Source organism: Planococcus citri, chromosome 2, assembly GCF_950023065.1.
Source record: "Planococcus citri chromosome 2, ihPlaCitr1.1, whole genome shotgun sequence".
Taxonomy (NCBI): domain Eukaryota; kingdom Metazoa; phylum Arthropoda; class Insecta; order Hemiptera; family Pseudococcidae; genus Planococcus; species Planococcus citri.
The window spans coordinates 53,522,865-53,543,511 of NC_088678.1; the positions used below are offsets into that span (position 1 = coordinate 53,522,865).

Below are 20,647 nucleotides of genomic sequence, written 5' to 3' on the forward strand. Positions count from 1 at the left end.
GATATGAATAAGTATATCTATTTGGAACAGTGATGGTCAATGTAAGCCTAATTCTTCCTAGACGTAGATTTTTACTTACATTCGCCTACATCACTCAACAGCCTACAGCCCTCAAAGTCAAGGACGAACTGAAAGGTTCAATGGCACTTCAGTAAAATCATTGAGCCATTATGTAAACGAAGAGCAAAATAATTGGGCTAGATATGTATGTAGATGTACCATATGTGGTATATTCATATAATATAACTCCAGTGTGTAACATGGAAGGATTGAGCCCATACTATCTCATGTTTGGCCAAGAACCTAACACACCTAAGATCATATACAAATTACACAGGATAAAAAGTTCACTAAAAAAAAAACATTGACTTTTGTTACATAAAAACAATGAAATACAGCAAGCTATTGCCTAGATTAATAAAGATCACATTTTCAAATGCAAAATATAACAGTTAAGTACAAAAAGACGATGAAAAAATTGACATCAGAATACTTAGATTGGTAAAAAGGTAACAATAATTGCTCTCGTTTGCTCTGGGCCATTTGTTGGCTCTTATCTGGCATTCGATGTACCTACCTATCTAAGTACTTAAATATCAATGGAAATATAGGGCTCAGAATCATTTTTGATTTTTCTGGTAGTAGATAATCAATAAACGATTCAATTTTTTTGTTTGAAAGTACATATATAATATAATCAGATAAAAAGTCTTCACACATTTTATTATAGCCTAAATTACCTCTTTGAGTGAAAATCCGAAGTTAGGTATTGGGTACTTACATTTTTTCCCTCGGAAAAATTGCGCAACATTTTTTGTATCTTTGTGATTGTGGTGTTGAAGAATATTATATTTTTTGGTGATTTATGCCTACTTATTTTAATTGTCATTATTTAAGTTGGCCATTGTGCATAATCTCACTTAGATATTATATTGTATAACTCGCATCACTGATTAAGAATGTGATTTAAATTATAATGCACTCCTTTTCTTCAATTCGGAACAAGGAGATGAATTTTTTTATTATTATTATTATTATTGGGTACCTAGCCTACATTTTTTTGTAATTTCACAGATCTTTTTGAAGATAAATCCATTTTTGCACGATTTTTGTTATGTATCAATTAAGTTTACTTTATGTCTGAAATAAAAGATTTCTAAATAAATATTCACAAAATTTGTTATCTTCATTTGTATACCTAAGATTAGAGATCAAATCAGGTACCTACTAATTACAAAAAAAAAAAAAAAAAAAAAATGTAATATTTTATCAAACACCTAAACACTGGGATTTATTCCATCCTGATCCCATATAGATTCTAATCACGATGTGATTATTTTACCATATAATGAGTATTTCCACAAGAAATTACATACAGTTTGAAACTCCGATTTCCAATATTCCTGATATCTTAATTCTTTTTTTAAAAATTTTGTCAAGTAATTAGGTACCTATTTTGTCATACATACTTGAAGCGAAATTACTCCATCAAAAAGTCAAAATGAGAATTTCTTGGCACGTGGAAATCCAGGGTGAGATTATTTTAACACAATATCTACCAAGCGAACGCAAAAAAATCACCCTAATAACGTAAATAAAAAAATATATTTTATATTTTTAACACGAGGATACAAAATACACATTCCAGTCAAAAAAATTTCTTACACGAGTAAGTCGATATTTTTATACATAAAAGTAAACATCATTTTTTTCATATATATTCATTAAATACATAGATACAATATATTAATTAATAAGCATAGAACTGTCTTTTCATAGAACAATCTGGTCCCTATAATACAAAATGTATATCAAACCATTCGCTTACATAAGCATTTTTACGCGAAATGCATAATTTATTAACAAAAAATTCACAACACAAATAGGCAAGGTTAACACAAATAAAAAAGGAAACATTCACAAAAAAAAATATTCGTCATAAATACATAATACATTTAAACAATATAAATTCATACACAACAAAATATTTACTTACTCACGTAAATAATAAGTGAGTAAAAATAATCAGAAAAAAATGTACATTATTTTACACGAGAGGGGGAAAAAATAAAAGCAAAATAGCATGCATTGACATTTCGGTGAATTAAATTAATTCAATGATGAATGAAAAAATAAATATGAAAAATCAGAGTTATCAACATAAACACGAGTCAATTACAAATAAATGTACCGATTTGCAGCAGCTTTCATTTAATACCTAGTTTAAGAGTCAAAGATAGATTTATTCACTTTTTGAATTATTTTTCAAATAGATTTGATCGATACATTCTTTCCAACATTAAAATAAGCTATAAATTTTTTTTTTTTGAAAAATTCCACATTGTAGGATGGATATCTTATCAGTTACCACATCTAGACTGAACAAAATATTCTGCTGCATTTCAGTACACCTACAAATCTAATTCAAGATTTACTAACCTATTAAAAACAGTATTACGTATTAAAAAAACAAAATCCAACAATTAAACAATACACGTGTCAAATTGAACGTGAGCAATACTCTAACCTTGATTGAAATTTAAGGAGATGAACAAAAAATGTGACTAAAACTGGAATGAAAATTCAGTAACTTGGAATTAGGTATTCGATGAAAACAGAAAAATGTTCGGATACCAGTTGACAATTTTCAAAATTAAAGGAGCAAACACGATTTGAAAAATTCAGAAATGTTCACATTTAGTTTGCTACTTTAAATTTAAAAATGGGCAATATTCATTTGATCAAATACAGTATAGCCATCATTGGATTGACTTAATTATTTTTTAGCACTCTCTAAATAGTTGAAAATCATTGCTCCCTCAATTTAACAAATTAGCTCCAAGCCACGATACGTTTTCTGTTCATCGCCTCGATTACATCTTGGCTAAAAATTATTGCCCCAGTTTCATGGAACACATTGCACTATCAATAACATTTTTCTCATCAAACAATGCACAAGTACAAAATAAATAGAACGTTTGGCAAAAAAAAATCAAAATATATAAATTATTAAAAAAACATTTTGGTAACTACGAGTAAAATAGTAGTACTTGAAATATTTAATTTCTTATTTTAAAATTAATATTCGGGTGTAATATTAAAATAAAGATAAACGTACATTTTGAAATAATTTTGGTAGAACGTTCGTTTTTCGAATAATAAATCGAAATATTATAGTTACTCATATTCATCCGGTTAACTTGTCTAAAGCTCGGTATTGAAAGTATATCACCGATCAAAATAACTACTCGTTTTTTGTTGTAGCCTTACACTAATAATACGTAGGAACTTACAAAATAAATTCAAAGCGCCAATTTCGTTAATGAAATACATCATTAGATTTTATATTAGAGAGTATCAAATTCACTTGAAATACCTATTTAAAAAAAAAAGAAAAAAAATATTAATATTTTCTGAATGAAAATCTACTATTAATTTTTTTGTTCATTTTAAATGCGTCGGCTAATTCAAAATTGTACGTTGAAATTGAAAAATAACCACAAAATGAATGAGATCGCAACTACAGGATGGTCAGAAAAAAGTTTCACATTTCAGCTCTAATGGTACTAAAATACTTTGAATTTTTACGATCGAAATTGCAATTTTAATTTTATTTTCAAGAAAATTCAGTACTTAATCTATAATTTTAATTATTAAAAAAAAAAAAAAGAATTCAAATCAGGTATACAAATGCGTTAATCATCGACGATTTACAAACATTTTTAGTCTTAAAATGGGGTTCAACTTCAAGATTCATTTCTGAGTAAAGTTTTTTTCCATTAGTCTCAATCAAAATCAATTGAGTAAATTATTCTTCATAAATTACTCTGATCTGAACCAAATCAACGTACTTAATTAATTATCAAATATAAGTAAAAATACGAATTCCAATAATTCTTACACAAATATTTTTTTTTGGAAACATCAGCTTAAAGTTTACTTTTTTTCCAAAAAAATAATTCAGCAGCTGTTTTCAAATTTTCTGTTTTTGAATTTTTCAAAGAAAATAATCTTGCAAGTTGAAAATTTTTTTAAAAATTAGCTCATTCAGAAAAAAATGTACAATTTTTTTATAAATTTGAAATTATTGATACTTTGAATTGTAAAGTAGGCTATCAGAGCATAATTTTCAATTTAAAAAATACAGTTTTCATTTGTGTATTATTTTACATATCAATTGGAAGAGTAGTTTGAGAAAAAACCAGAATTTAATTTTATTCCTCGATAGAAAATGGCTGAGATGAGAAATCTACTATTTCATCATAAAACTTCAGAGCTTCTTCCAAAATTAAAAAAAATGGATTTAATATTTTTTTTTTTTTGGAATTTTCAACAATCAACCAGACAAAATGTGAAAATTTTTCGAACCATCTTCCTATCATGCAATGTCCAACGCTTTCAACATTCCATAATCAATTTTACAGACCAAAACACTATTTTAAACAACTTGCACTTATATTAATTCAACACTATTAAAGCTATACCGAAGCACTAAATTTCATGAAAATCTTATCTAGACAACTTTAGTTCTGAAAGACATGAGGCAAGAAAAGTTTCATATTGAATGAAAGTCACTTAGAATAACTTTTTGACAACCGATTGCTCCAGTAAAAAAAAAAAAATCGCGTATTTACAAAGAGAGATGAGAACAAAAAAACACATTAACTAATACTTAAACAAAGAAAAAAATGAAACAACATGAGTAAAAAAATTACATTACAGCTAAAGATAAAAATAATTGACTTAAATGTAATCACGAGAGGACCGAGGAGAACAGTCTTTAACATCTCAGAGAAACGATCTGCGTCCAAAACGAACGGTTGATTTTTGGAATTTTCGGTGGAATTGGACGGTTGATGAATGATGAATGATGAGGCTATATCGAGCACCTCGATCATCAATTATGTAGCGAAAAAAGGAGGGAAGCTGGAAATCCGAGAAGAGACTTTTTTTTAAACCCAACGAAGCGGTGGGTTCATCCCATTAGCTACGCTGTTTGGGCGCTGATCGTTTACTTGGCGAGTGACGAAATGAATTTACGAAGGATTCGAAGTACATACGTATCGTGTACCAATCAAACTTCGGTGCCATCTTCTCCTTCGTCTTCGAACAACGGTCCATTTTTCTTTGGCTTTGGCGGTGGCTTCGGAGGAACTTTTTGAGACTTTGAAGACGGAGTACCACCAGATACGCTACCATTGGCAGCAGTCACAGTAGGTATAGGTGTACTGGTATTCCTAGTAGGCGATACTTGGTTTGGATTGGTCTTCTTTAGTGTGCCAGTCTCCGGTACCTGTCTGGTCGCCCAACTGGCTCGTTTTTTATCATGTACCGGAAGTGGTGTTTCGCTGGACGGCGAGTACTGCAAAGGCAAAGGTCTGATTACACCTCTGCTGTCGCCGCTGCCATTCTGCACAGGTCTGAATTGCGGCTCTTCGTTTTCGCGTATCGCCAAATACACGTGGTTCAGCTTACTCTTATGCGGTAACGTATGACTGCTGTAGAGAGGCGCCGGAGGTAAAGGTCGACTTCTCATATTACTCGGCGACGAATCGGCCACTTTTCGCGTCAACGACAGTACCGAGCTGCCGTCGGCTGTCGTACGTGGACCTAAATTATCGTATACGGGTTCAGCCTTTGTGAGAGCTTCTTCCATGGTGGGCGTCGGCGCGCTTGACCAGCTCGGTACACGAGGTCTTCGCGGTATCGTCACGTAACCCTGCCGGTGCTGGATGACCGGCGTCATTGACGTCGGACTGAACGGCGATTGGGTTCGCGAATATGGTAGCGTTTCGTACGACGGAGCGTACTGGTGCATTTGATAGATGGGGCTGCGGACCGGCGAATGAATGGCGCGGAAACGCGAATTATCCGGGTCGTTGGAGACGACGCTGCCGGCCGGCGATCCTTGGGTGCGCCGGTTCGGGAAAGCCAGCAGGTCGGGCGGATGGTGAGATCTGTTTAGAGGCCTCAGACGTTCCAGCAACAGGTTGTCTTGCGAATTGCACGACGACAGCTGCTCGATCGAGTTGTTCGATCTGCGTTCTTCTATCGAGTCACCGGCTACGCTGGTACCGCCTGTGGGCAAAACCAAAAAAAAAGCTAATGTTAGATGTATTCGTATTTTGTGTAATCAATTTTAGCAGCGTACAGATAATTACAGAGTGTTAAATTTTGCACGGTCAACGAACTTTTGGCTGGAATAATCAGTACATGAAGCCTGAGGAATACTTAGATCCCCTAACATATTTAATAAAATGAAATTATCATTTTAGATAAAGCTGTAAAGTTTTTGACATGGATACATTCTTTGAGCGTGGGGTCTGCCCAAAATTTTTTGAAGTTGACATAACATTCGAAAACTTGGGGGAGGGAGGGAGGGGGGGGATGGTGAGTTCTTAATTTATCGTGTCAGAGTTTTAAAAGCTTGCAAAAAATTATGATAAATTGCCAATTTATTTTAGGATTAATTTGATTTCACAAAATTTCCGGAAAATATTGCGAGGAATTCCTAACATTAGGACAGACGCTTAAAAAAATCGAAAAAAAAAGGACCAATGTAATTCTGACTTACAACTTGGTAAAAAATCTATGAACAGCTAAAATTAAGTATGACAAAACCTCATAAAATGACTTTCTATCGTTCACTCATACTTGAAAATTTGAAGAAAAAAAAGTCTGTGGAGTTTCTATTAATATTTTGGGTAAATTACTTACTGGCAATAATTCTAGGTATATTATCAATAATTTTTTGATTCCTGGAAATTTTTGGTAAATTATTAGTAATTTTGGAAAAATGCTGGTAATTTGAGGAAAATATTCAACTGATAATTTTTGTCAAATTGCTGGTAGCTTTTTGGTAAATCTTAAGTAATTTTAAAGGAGTGCTAATACGAGAAATTTTTGATAAATTATTGGCAATTTTAGTATTTTGGTAAATGACTGATAAATTATAAAATTTTGGTAAATTAATGGTCATTTTGAAGTTTTGGTAAATTACAGATCATTTTGGTAAATTTTAGGCAATTTTGATACATTACCTACTGGCAATTCTGGAATTGTAGTAAATTACTGGTTATTTTAAAATTTTGATAAATTACTGGTAATTTTGAAATTTTGGTAAATTACTGATAACTTTGGTAAATTGGAAAAACTTTTGATGAATTACAAATCATTTTAGTAAATTACAGATAAATTTGACAAGTTTTAGGTAATTTTGGCAAATTACAGGTAATTTGAAAATTTTGGTAAAGTACTAGTCATTTTGGTAAATTACAAGTAGTTTTAAAAAATTACAAATATTTTGGTAAAGTAGAAAAAATGTTTGTAAGTTACAGATAATTTTGAAAAGTTTCAGTTAATTTTTGTTAATTACCAGCAATTTTGGTAAGTTTTCGGTAATTTGGGTAAATTACAGACAATTTTGGTAAATTTTAGTAACTTTGAAATATTTTTGGTAAGTTATAGATAATTTTGGTAAATTTTTGGTAATTTGGGTAAATTACAGACAATTTTGGTAAATTTTCATTAATTTGGGTAATTACAGAAAATTTTGGAATCTTGGTAAATTACAGACAATTTTGAGGAAGGTAATTTTGGCAAATTAAAATCAATTTTGGTAAATTACAGATAGTTTTGGTCATTTTTAGGCAATTTTGGTAAATTTTAAGTAGTTTTTTCATAATTAGAAATTTTTTTGGTAAATTACAGACAATTTTGGAATGTTATATTTGATCAGTAGTAGCTTTCGATAAGCTATACGGGCAATTTTTAATAAGATATCGGAAATTTCAAGTAAATTATTGTTTTCTTTTGGTGCTGGTATTTTTCAAATGCTCACATTTTTTGCATCGTTCCTCTATACCAAATTTTCAAGGATTCAAATCATTTCTCGGAAAAAATACTCGAGCCCTATTTTCCAGCTAATTCTCAATGTGTCCTCCTATTAGTATTTTTGAAAACATAATGCAAATTTTTAAAAATAACTCTTCCCATTCTCTCAATTTTCCATGTCGAGATACATTTTTAAATTTCTGTTTCGTTTTCTATTTCAGAAAAAAAGCAGGAATTTGATTTGGACAATTCCATGACAAATAACACAATACAAAAAAAAACTATGAAAGGTCTCCCCCCCCTCCCACATTCTAAAAACACCCTCCAAATGTATGCCTGAATTTCATCAATATCAGTCAAATTAGACAGATTTTAGAGTTGATCTTTTTTTAACGCATTTTAATTTAGCTTGATTGAGAGAGCAAAAGAGACGGACGTAGCATTTAACAACATCAAGTATTTCCATGTCTAATCTTTTTACACTGAAATTTTCTTTTTTATTTACGAGTAAAATGAAATTTTTTCTCATATTTTTTTCCAAATCTCAAAATTTCAGAGTTTTGAAATTCATCTACATATTGAATTTTTTCAATTGTCAAAAAGCTGAGACTGAATTTGAGAGGATTACAAATTTATCGCTCAAGACGGATGCTGAAAAGCCTAAGACATGACCAATGAAATTAAACTTTCTTCACACACAAGCTCATTTTCAATTTTACATGACCACTTCAACTTTAGTTTTCAGCAAAAAAATTACCGAAATAGAAGTGAGGAGCTCATTGCAAAAGTAGCCCTTGTCACATGAACTTTTAGACACGTTTTACTCGATTGCACCTATTGCCAACTGCGGAGATCATGTTGTAATGATGAAATGACCGTCAAGTTAGTCTACCCTGAGTAGCCCTGAGAGGAATTGCTTTATAGAGTTTACATTCATGATACTAGGTACGCTCAAGGGAGAGCTTTGGAGATTGCATAGGTTCATGTGACAAGGGCTACTTTTGCAATGAGCTCCTCAAGTTACTCAGTTCTCAAAGTCTTGGGCATACTTACGTATTGCTTAGATTATGGTCAAAATTCCAGTGACATTTTTGAAGTAGGAAATTCCAGAATTTTTTTATATTTGCTGCCCATGACCATAAAACAATATTTTCTAGAATCATTATTCAATTTTCAAAAAAAAACTTCCGAGTACAAATACATGATATTTGAATTATTCACCTCCTTTATTTGTCTGGAACATCATACTATAAATAACTTTCCTAGCTGTTGTTATGAATAAAATCAAGAATCGAATCCCTTTTATAAGTTGAGATAGAAATATGAATCCTCTAGTCTGTCAGAAATAAAAGTCAACCTTCGTCACAAACGTGAAAGCATTAAAAGCTGAACTATCCTAGTTAACTATTTGTGAAATAAAATTTTATATTAAATTTTCTTTTTATGAGTACCCTTCTACCCTATCGTACTAAAACACGAAAAATGAATAAAAATTGTCGCATCTTTTTCGTTATTTTTGTCTCATGCTGTATGTACTTCTGTATTTACTATCATTACTCGTAGCAGATCTAGAGATGCACATGCATGAAATCCTATCACACCAATGATACCCATCTACTTATACCTTACGAAATGACATTTATGCGTTTTTTCTCCGCCTGTTTACAAATAAAAATACAATTTCCGGCATTTTAACGCGAAAACCACGATAATTCTCTCAATCGGGAGGAAAACGACGACGAGACGGGCAGTGAAGTACAGTACGGTTTTTCATTCGTTTTGTTTCGAGTATGTGTTTATTTGGTATAAGATGAAAGGTGTTTTTGACACATCGATGAAGATGACGATATAAACTCGTAAGTCGCAGGAGAAGGAGAATCCACGTACGTACCTAATGTAAATAATCCGACGTTCGACATAAAAGGCGTCTTTAAAAGAGAGTAATATTTATTCGAATACGCAAACAAGACTTACGCGCTACGTCTTCTCTTCTTCTCTTTGGTTCGACGCGACGGTTATGTTTTGAATAAATATTATCACATATTCGTCAATGAAAAGGGAAAACTTTACGAGATATACGGTGGCTTTTTTAAATGGCACCAGCGCAGCGCAGCTCCAGTGTGTTAAACAAAGTGAAGGTAATTCAAGCCGCGGTGAAAATTCAGTGAGTATTTTCACTTTCAAATGGAAATTGAGACGGGTGTCTACGTACAAGTATGTACATATAACTCATGTGAAAACAATACCGCGAGCAGTTTCTTTTTACCTTCGTTTTTCCTCCCATCAAGAAAGATTGAGAGGATTGAGGGACGTTGAAATTGCGACTGCACAGTTTTCACACCGTGTTGTGAGATGTGGCTGCGTTTGCGAGAAAATTCAAGGAGAGAGTTTCAACAAAATTCCAAAAAAAAACATTTGCCAGAACGTTGAACTCGAGTTTTTTCGAATGTAAACAAATTATCATCCCAATTCTTTTTGAAAAAATTTTGCAACATTTTATTACTACCTCATTTTTGAGACAAAATTAACCTCGAAAGTAGAAATTTGGCAGGTTCACTATTTTTGACCTCCCTCCCTCCCCCTCTCGCTCCCAAAATCGATTGAGAACGGTTTCGAAACTTTTTAAGCAGTTCTGGAGCCCTCGGTAGATTTCTAAAAATTGAAGTTTCTAAACAATTTTACCCAATGAAGCTGGACAGCTAAAATATATGTTCATCAATAATCCTGATTTTAGCATTCTGAGTTGATTAGAGGCGGTTTCGAGCCGTTTTAAAGCTTCCAGATATATTTTTAAAATTCCAGATTTTCAAAAAGGATCGCTTAAGAACTGTTCAGACAAATTTTGAAAAAATGATATTCAAAAGGTCGAAAATATCACTAACAGAATATCGATTGCATTTCTACATGCAGTACTGAAAATTAATTTTCCAGTTTTTATGGCCATTCTTAAAACCTGGAATTTTTCAAATTTTACTAGACGCTCCTTCCAGAAGGTCTTGAAACCAAATTCAGGATATGAAGTAGGTTTTAGCTCACAAGCTTCACTACAGGCTCGTATTCGATTTTTTCCAAAGAAAAAAAACAACTTCAGTGATTAAAAAAGCTTAAAAAATTAACCAAAAAAGTGTCAAAACCCAAGCAAAAAAAAGAATAAATTACGAATTGAAATGTTAAAGTTGAACCACCAATAATTTTTGAAAAAAAGTAAAACTTCGGAACTTGTTGCAAAAAAAACGACCTATTTTTAAAAATTCTGTTAAAAAAGCGAGAATTTTGTACAATTTTTGACAAAAGCAAAATGCAGGACTTTTTGGTAGCAAAAAAGTGATACTTTTTGGCAATGCCTGGCAAATGGGTACCTAAACGAGGTTTTTGGATAATTATTGGGAAAAAAAACAGAAATTTGACAATAGAAGAAAAAATTACCAATTTTAGGTAAAAAAAAATAGAGACTTGGCAATTGCTAAAAAGCTAGAATTTTTGGCAATAAGCAAGACTTTTGGACAATTCTTGGAAAATAGTAAAACTGTTTGAAATTTTTTCCAAAAAAACGAGAATTTTTGACGATTTTCAAAATTTTTCAAATTTGAAAATAAAAATGAAATAACTCCTAAAATTTGACGCCATGATGGTGCTTCATCGATACCCAACATTTTTTAGGTACCTAATATTTGCAAAAAAAATCTTGTAAATTGCTTTATTTTATTTAGATGATCAATGATTTTCTCCATGCCATTTTTGTCAATGTTTTACATCCAAATTTCTTTGACATTTTTTTCGTTTTCTCAAAAATGTAAGAGAAACTTTGTAAAAATCAACAATTGTTTGTATTTAATATTTTTTCGATAGTTGTTGAGATTTATTTTAGATTGAAATAAATTTAGACTCATAATTTATGTTGAGTTGGCGGGGGGGGGGGGGGGGGAATTTTTAGTCTGCCTTGCTTTTTGCCAAAACTTTCAGTTTGGCTTATGAATATCAGAACCTTATTCAATCGAGGTAGAAACTTTATGTTTGAATCAACATCTCATTTTCTACCTTCCGAATCGATTGGACGTTTTTTAAATTCATAATTTATGTAGGTACTTTTGGACAACATTTCTTTAAAATGGTCCAAATGAAGTTTAAGCCACTCCTACTCACTCACGTACATTTTACTAGCGATTCTTTGCATCAATTTAGGGCCAATTTTCCAAAATTCATTCATATTTTTTTCTTTTAATAGGTGAGCTTAAAAATTGCTTGAAAGGCCTAAATTTGAAAAATCGAAAACTCCATTAGAAATTACAATACCATGTATTTCGAGGTGACATTAGACTAGAGTAAATTTTGGCCAGGTGGGTCAATCAAAAAAAAAGATCAGGGGGAGGGGGTCCCAAAATTGTGTAATTCATTTTTTAAAAAATTAAACATAGAAAAAATTGACATCCAAATTCAGATTAATGGTGTAGTTAGACGTCTTTTATCATAATAAGAAATTTTTTTAATGACCAAAACTGATCAATTTAAGTAGATAGCAAAAATCGTGAAAAAAATCAGTTTTTCATATTTTCAAAGGTCTTCCACCTGTATAAAAAATTCTGAAAAATAAAACATTTTCACCAACGGAAGGTGGTTGATTAAGTCATTTCTATCAAAATCCGAATTCTTCGATTTAAGTCGAGATTCGAGTGAGATGACTTGACACGTGATTCGACTCTCGACTACTTCAATTAATTCAAGAAACGCGAAGCATCCTGCAGTACGTATTTTTTCATCAATTAGTTTTACACGCCAATGAAATCACGTTTTTAGAAATCGCAGGTGAACGACATCTCATTTGGCAGCAGGGAAAAAGGAAAACGACTCCATTTCAATATACATAAAAGCGCAAAATTCACCTCCGCCAAACATTCGCCGCCGTTAAAGTTTGTTAAATCTGAGCTAAATAAAGTTTTCCAACTGTTAATTACGTGAACATCTTTTCGTCATTAAAATCACCTTGTAAACGAAATACACGACGGTATAGTTAGAACCACAGACTACGTAGTTAGCCAACTATCATAATACTCTTTTTGCCTTTACACCTTTAGCTTTATACGCTTACGCCACATAGTCGAGTCGCACAAGTCGAGCGTGTGCACACAGCACACACCCTAGTGCACTCTTGGTTAAAAATTTTACCCCAAAGTTTCGCCATACTATTAGGGTTGTTAAGATCTTGCAAATTATCTCTAACTAGCTTTCGAACAAACTTCTTTTTGTTTGATTTTTCTTCAAGAGATAAGAAATTTTTCACAACCTGATTACGTTATAAGGCCTACGCTTTTGTTTGAACTCTTTTTTAAATTACATATTTTCAACTCGTGTGGTCAATACTCGGCACCGACCTGGGTACGAAAAAAAAACTACAATATGTGGGATTACAAAAGGAGGTTAGAAGAAGAAAAAGCCGCCTACATCGATACATTGATAATGGAGGAGACCCTGAAAGAAAATCTATTTTTCCATATTTGCGTTCGAGTTCACGTAAAGCTTTTAAAAGAAAACTTTTTTTTAACGCTTTTGGATCGAAATAACCGTGAAGTTTGATTAAATTGGCGCGTAGTCGTTTTGCGTGTATTATGATCGAGTATCGTATCGTATCGTATACGCAGTTTCTTCGTTGTTACTTTTAAGCTGTGAATTTTGAACGTTTTTCCATGGTTAAGTGCTCGAAGAAGTGCCTTTTTTTTCGTTATCAGATGGCCGACGAATTAGTTTAATGGATCGAGGATGATGCTCTACGTGAGATAGGGCTCTTTTTAGCCTGCAAATGTCTTTTTTGATGTATCGAATCTCGAATGGTCGTTTGACTTCGTGTAAGCCGAATAATCGAAATGGAAATCGTCTTTTGGAAGAAAGTTTTATGAAATTTTCATTATTTTAAGGATGAAAAGAACTTCTATCAGATCCACATTTATTCCGATTTTCAAAATTTTCGGGGCATTCAACCCTACCGCTTGCCTTTCCCTTTGGTTCGTCTCAAAATCTTGATACTCCAAATGCATGTATGGAGCACTTAAATTTTTTCGTCAAAAACTGTTCGAAATAAATGAAAAATTAGTCTTGAAAGTCGGAAAAAATTATTTCTCTCATTTTGAAAATTTGGCTTAAAAAAATTCTAGACCATTTTTGTTCTCGCAGGATTCAAAGGTCATTGATCTTTTCGAAAAGGAGATTTTCAAGACAGAGTATTCAAAATACGTAATCCTCGGTAGGATTAATCAAAAACTGTTAGTTTCAAGTTGTTTACCAATTTTCGCCTGTTGTTTTAAAAGCGAAACTATTCGACATGGGCCTACTTAGGCATTAAGCGACTGAAAGAGGAAAAATAAAGAGAGAGTTGAAGTTGAAACAAACACACAAGAATCGTGCCTATATACATGAGGGTTATTCTGGAAACTGGCGCGTTTTTATAATTACGTGGGCGTTTTTTGTTATAACGTTTATAGTATTCCTAAACGGTTACCATGTTTCAGGGAAGGTGTAACAGAAAAAAAGGGGCAAAGGATTGTAATTTTTTCCAACGTTGGTTTTATTTTTAGTTGCCAAAGTTAACGACTTAGCTATATACAATAAGGGAATACGACTGGAGTTCATCGTTGTTTGTACGAGTACGATTTGTACGACAGTGTTTACGCATTTTTGATGTAATTACCGTGTTGCGGTAATTGAATGGCTCGATGATTGAGCATGGTAATGTACATGCTGTTTAAAGGCAGGCTGGCTGGCGTGTGTACGAGTAGAGAGTGAATTTATTTGTACGTGTATTAATATGACCGCGTACACGGGCCGACGATCTGGGTGATTTATGAGATCGCTTTTGGCAATGGCAACAAACGTGCATGAGTTTTAAGGGCGGTAATTTCAGCCGAGATGGGGGTCGGGGTGATGATGTGAAATTCGTGTAGTTGTTGTTCCAGCTCCAGCTCGTTTTTCAAGAGTGGACTTTTGAGTGTAGATTTTAGTGTTTTTGTCACAATTCAATTTCGAGGAGAGGATGTATTTGGTATAATCTGATTTTAGTCGAAAACTGGAAATAATTTTTTTTTCAGGGGTTTGTATTTAATATTTTTTTGAAGGTTCTTGAGGTTCATTAGAGATTGAAAAAAAATCCAGACTCATAATTTTTAGGGGTAGGGGGAAAGGGAGGGAATTTTCAGTCTGTCTTGCTTTTTGCCAAAAATTGTCTAAAAGTCTTCCTTGTTGCCAAAAATTCTAGCAGGTTTTTATGCCTGATAAACAATTTTTTAGTATCTTTTTCCTATTCCTTGAAATTTCTGACTTTTATTGAAAAAAAAAGTCTAAATGTTGACCTCTCAAATAAAACTAAAATATCAAAAAAAATCTGAAATAAAATTCCTCTAAATAATCCTCTTTTCAAGTGAAAACGATGTTTGATCCCACCCAAGAAATATTGGATTCCCCCGTACAGACAGAGCCTCTTTAAAATTGAAAAATGGGTCATTCCACGTCAATTGGACCAAGAAGTGGTAGGGTGTTCGGCGATTTTTTTGAAATTTTTGCTGTGGACAGACCTTCCCCCAAGGGATGACCAATGGCGCAAATCGTAGCCCTCTAGCCCATTTTTAAAGGCAGCCAGGGGGTGTCACAGTTTTCAGTGAACCTAAAATATCATCCATTTCAGCAGTGGATTACTCGATAACCGCGATACCTACCAAAATGGAACATTTTCCCTTAGTTAGGGGTTTTGAAAGGCTTTTTTATGATATCATAAAAATCAGTGTTGCCACTTTTTTTCATACAAAAAATTAGTTCAAAAAGTTTCGAAACGTAGTTTCCATATCGTTCTGACTCTCAAAAATTCTGAAAAAAATATTATCATGGACAACTTTTCATGCTGAACAACATATTAAAAAATTGGGATGGTACCATGTTGCAAAGTTCATTTAAAAAAATTTAAAGTTTACAAAAAAATGCGATTTTTTGATTTAAAACATAAAAAAAAGTTTTGATAGGTAAATTTGATCCATTTAACCCCTATTTTTACGTATCTGTTGAAAAAGTTGAAAAAATCCTTTGACTAGATGAAATGAACTCCTCACAAAAAAACCAAAATTCGAAAGATTCAAAAAATGAACAAATTTCAATTTTTTTGTTGTGAGTGTAATTTTTATCAACTTTTTCATGAAATAATTAAGTCAGAAAGAGGTCAAAATAAGACAACTGAATAAATTTAAACTTTTTTTGATGTTTGAAATTGAAAATTGATTTTTTTCGAATTTTGATTTTTTTGAACTTTTTTTCACGTTTTAAATCAAAAAATCGCATTTTTTCCGCAAACTTTCAATTTTTTAGTGTGCGTAGCACACTATTGGTTTCGCTTTGAGAAATTGAAATTTCAATTGCAATGAATGTTCTCTTAAGCTATCCAACCATTTTTTGTACCTATTGGACACCATTTGAGAATCATTAAGGCGGAGGGTATAGATTTATTTTCATTCAATTCGGATGGGTAATTGCTGAGTAATTGCAATTTTAGTTCATTATTTTAATGCATAAATTCCTAAAAAAGGAGAAAGGGGACTTGTAAACCACCTGCCGCTCATTGTACCCTGCTATACCCCCAGCCTTATCCTTTCATCATTTTATAAACAGCTGCGTTGCATTGTACCCTGTTACACCCCCAGTCTGCCAGCTGTGTATTTCAAGTGGGAGTGGCTTGGTGGGGTGTTTACCAAACAAATATATTATTTTAATGCCGTAACCCTCATAGTGAGGTGGTGGCTGAGTGGATAGGGCATGTAGGTAGGAATAGGAAATTTAGGGACCCAGGTTCGAATCCCCGTGAGGTAAGTAGGTAGGTGACAGATTTTTCATAGGAAAATTGGATAGGTAAATGCTTTGGAGTTTACTACCTACGTAGTACATGATAATGGGGCAAAAATAATGCTGAAATTGAGTTATGAATTATGATATCATTTGCTTAACTAAAAATTCATTTCATTAATTTTCTGTCATTACCTTGACATGAATAATTTTTAACTTTTTACTTATAATTTAAAAATTACTTCAAAATGAGTAATTAAACTAATTTTTGTACAATTGAAACATGAAATTTTTATTATCATGATTTAGTAAAAAATTATTAAAACAAAATGATTTTTACTATTGGTACCTATAGCAAAATTTATTAAAATGATAATTTTTACTAAATGATTACAGTAAAAATTATTAAATGGGATCTGGTACTTAATTGTGCTAAATACCAGTATTTAGTTAAATTTTTTTGTAAAAATTACCCATATTTTTTTTCGTGTAATTTAGAGGCAATTCAAATTCTTAACATATTTTATAAGATTTAATTCTTAATTTAGAATAAAAAGCAAGTTCTGAAAGTTGGTTTGAAAATTTATAAATTTGAAGACAATGGAAATTCTAAAAAAAATAGTATGAAAATTTGTATTTAGAGACGCTGAGAATTCCAAAAATTGATTAAAAGTTCTGTAAGTTGCAGATAATGTGAACTTGAAAATTATATACAGTAAAACCTCGATAAGTGCAACCTCGATAACTGCAAATTCGCGTTAAGTGCAACAAAAATGTAATCCCCAGTCCCTACAGTCAATTTACCATGTAAATTCACCTTTGTAAGTGCAAATAGTAACCTCGATAAGTGCATCAATTTTTCGACAGTACAAAGCACTTTCACCTCTATAAGTGCACGTTGCTGTATGTTTCACCTCTATAAGTGCAAAATTACCTCTATAGTGAAAATTGTAGGCATATTTAACCTCTCTAAGTGCAAGATTGCTTTACGTTTTGCCTCTATAAGTGCAAAATTACCTAGACAATAGAAATTGTAGCTGAATCTAACCTTTATAAGTGCAAGTTGCTGCACGTTTCACCACTGTAAGTGCACAATTACATAAGCAATGGAAATTGCAGGAGAATTAAACCTTTGTGAATTGTTTACCTCGATAAGTGCAAATCGTGGAAAAATAACCTTGCTAAGTGCAAACCTTTTTAAGTGAAAAACTCGATAAGTGCAATAATTTTTCCTGTCCCTTGAGTTTGCACTTATCGAGGTTTTACTGTAAAATAAGTATTGTAATATTTATGAACAAGATGAGAATTCTGAAAAATTGGAGGCAATGTAAATTCCAAAAATTGAGTAAACGTTTTACAATTTGTGAACAATATGAACTTGAAAATAGAATTTGAAATTTTTCAATTTAAAGACAATAAGAATTCTGAAAAATTATTCAAAATTTGACTATTTAGAGGCAATGTGAATTCTAAAAATTGATTGCAAATTTCCTAACTCAGCAGCAATGCAAAATTCTGAAAATTTATTGAAAACTTTATGAAATTGTAGCGATGGGGAATTCGGGAAATTGATTTGAAATTTTGTAAATTTTAAAACAATGCAAACTATGAAAAACAACTAGAAATTTCTTAATTTAGAAGCAATACAAGCTTATAAATTATTCTGAAATACCTATTGTAATTTGGAAAATATGAAAACACTGAAAAACAATTATTATTTTGAAGCAGTGAGAGTTTCAAAAATTCTCATTACTGTGACATGGTTGATTCACTTATGCACTACCTAGATGTAATAACGGTTATAGCTGTAGAAAAGGCAGCTAGCTACGCACACTTTGCAGCTAAGCTTTGCTTAGCTGTCTAGTTTAAATCAACTTTGCAACATGGTACCATCCCATTTTTTTTAATATGTTGTTCAGCATGAAAAATTGTCCATAATATATTTTTTTCAGAATTTTTGAGAGTCGGAACAATATGAAAACTACGTTTTGAAACTTTTCGATCCAATTTTTCGTACGAAAAAAAGTGGCAACACTAATTTTCATGATATCACCAGAAAGCCTTTCAAAACCCCTAACTATGTATTGGAAAAAGTTCCATTTTGGTAGGTATCGCGGTTGTCGAGTAATCCACTACTGAAATGGATGATACTTCAAAATCGCCGAAAACTTCGACACCCCCTAGCAGCATTTAAAAAAGGGCTAGAGGGCTGCGATTGCGCCATTGGTCATCCCTTCAGAAGGTCCTTCCACAGGAAAAATTTCAAAAAAAAAATCGCCAACCCCCCTACCATTTTCTTGGTCGAATTGACGTAGAATGATCCCCAGTTGAACACTTTTCAGCGATTTATGCTTCTAAAAAAAAGATCTTCAAGCAGTAAAAACAGGCATCGCAATTGAATTTTGAAAAAAAATAATGACTTTAATGACCTTTTTTCACCAAAAAAATGACTAAAAAATGACCTTAATATTTTCGATTTCTGGATGTTTAGACCCTATAAGATCAACCAACACAATTCATTTTATTGGCTATGAACTGATAACATTTCAAGCTAAAAATGTACGCGGCAAAAAAGCTTTGAAATTACAGTAAAAGCTCGTTATAACGCTCTTCAATTGATCAAAAAAAAAGAGCGTTATAAGCCGAAATGCGTTATAAGCAAAATACTCGTTTTAACGCTGATGAGCGTAATACTGCGAATTCTTGTTTTAAAGCAAAAAGAGCGTAATAAAAGAAGTGAAAACGTGAACTTCATTTTGAATTTGAACAACTGTTCCAATTGAAAATGAAAAAAACTGAAATTTTACTTTGATTTTGAGGTCTGCTATAAATAATATGAATAGTAATGTCAGTTTTACAAAATTGTTTTCTGTGGTCAAAATTTTCAGAAAGCCTTGCATTCTTGTTCCAAATTTTCCAAAAAACTAAAAAGTAATCAATATACCTAGCTTACCAAAGTTTTGAAAAATTTCACTTTTCAGTTTTTTTCTCAAGATTATGACAAAAAATTTAGAACTCTACTCTTTTGTAAAAATTCTAGATACTTAACTGCCTTTTTTGTAAGAATTGTAATCAAGCTTCTATTAAAGTTTGATAAGGTTATTGAAAAATCTTACTTTTTCTGGCCAAAATCGAAAGTAATTTTACTTGTTTGTATAACTGCAACTTTTGCAAAATTTTGCCATAAAAGTTTTTTTTACTGTTTCTAAAATCAAAACTGTAAGAATTGCACAAAAAAACTGCTCTTGCGGCCGAAATTTTCAGAAAGTGCAAATTTTTTACATGAAAGTAAGCTTTTTTGTCGCAAAAAATTGGTTTTTTATTGTCAAAATCATTTTAAAAATGTGATTTTTCTTAAATTTTAGAGCGTTAAAGCGCGATTTATAATCGCTCATGAGCATTATATCGCGAATAATTTTACATTGGTTTAAATGGGGTTGTCTAGGGACCAGAGAAAATCAGCGTTATAACCGAAAGCGTTATAACGAGCTTTTACTGTATTTTTATTTGGAATATTTTCATGAAACTAACAACTAATAGTAACATCAATTTCCATTAAAGTATAAAAATAGAAAAAAAATGATGAAATATTTGGAATAACTGTTACATTTCTCTTTTTTTTATGTAAAATTAAAAAAAAATTTAAAGACGAGGGAAAACCATGAAAATAAGGACCTAAAAATGACTTTCTCGAAAAAAATGACTTTTAATGACCAAGATTGAAAAAAATGACCAAGTCATTATTAAAATGACCACTTGCGATGCCTGTAAAAATAATGAAAACTAGTCTTCAGACTAATATCAATTCCTTCGAGCCGAATTTCACAATAACAAATAAATAAACGAGAGTTTTCAATTTCAGTGTCAGATTCCTCAAACTATCTTCATTTTCAAGAAAACCTCCCCCCCTCCTAGACAACTTCAATCTCTCTGTACAAAAAAATTGAAAAAGAAACTTCATAAAATAGACCTCTATTGGTCTTCTAATCAATGGTTGAACTGC

The 20,647-nt window shown here is 32.1% G+C and overlaps 1 protein-coding gene across 6 annotated transcripts in view; it reads right to left on the bottom strand.

The window, feature by feature from the left end:
* Positions 1-1,586: 1,586 nt before the first annotated feature.
* Positions 1,587-20,647, bottom strand: part of kek5 (kekkon 5) — a 574,429-nt gene continuing 555,368 nt past the window's right edge. For all 6 annotated transcript variants that reach the window (XM_065351304.1, XM_065351302.1, XM_065351303.1 and 3 more), the window contains one exon: positions 1,587-6,078. In XM_065351304.1, the coding sequence (XP_065207376.1) occupies positions 5,075-6,078 (1,004 nt within the window). In that variant the 3' untranslated portion in view covers positions 1,587-5,074. The remainder of the gene's footprint in view (positions 6,079-20,647) is intronic.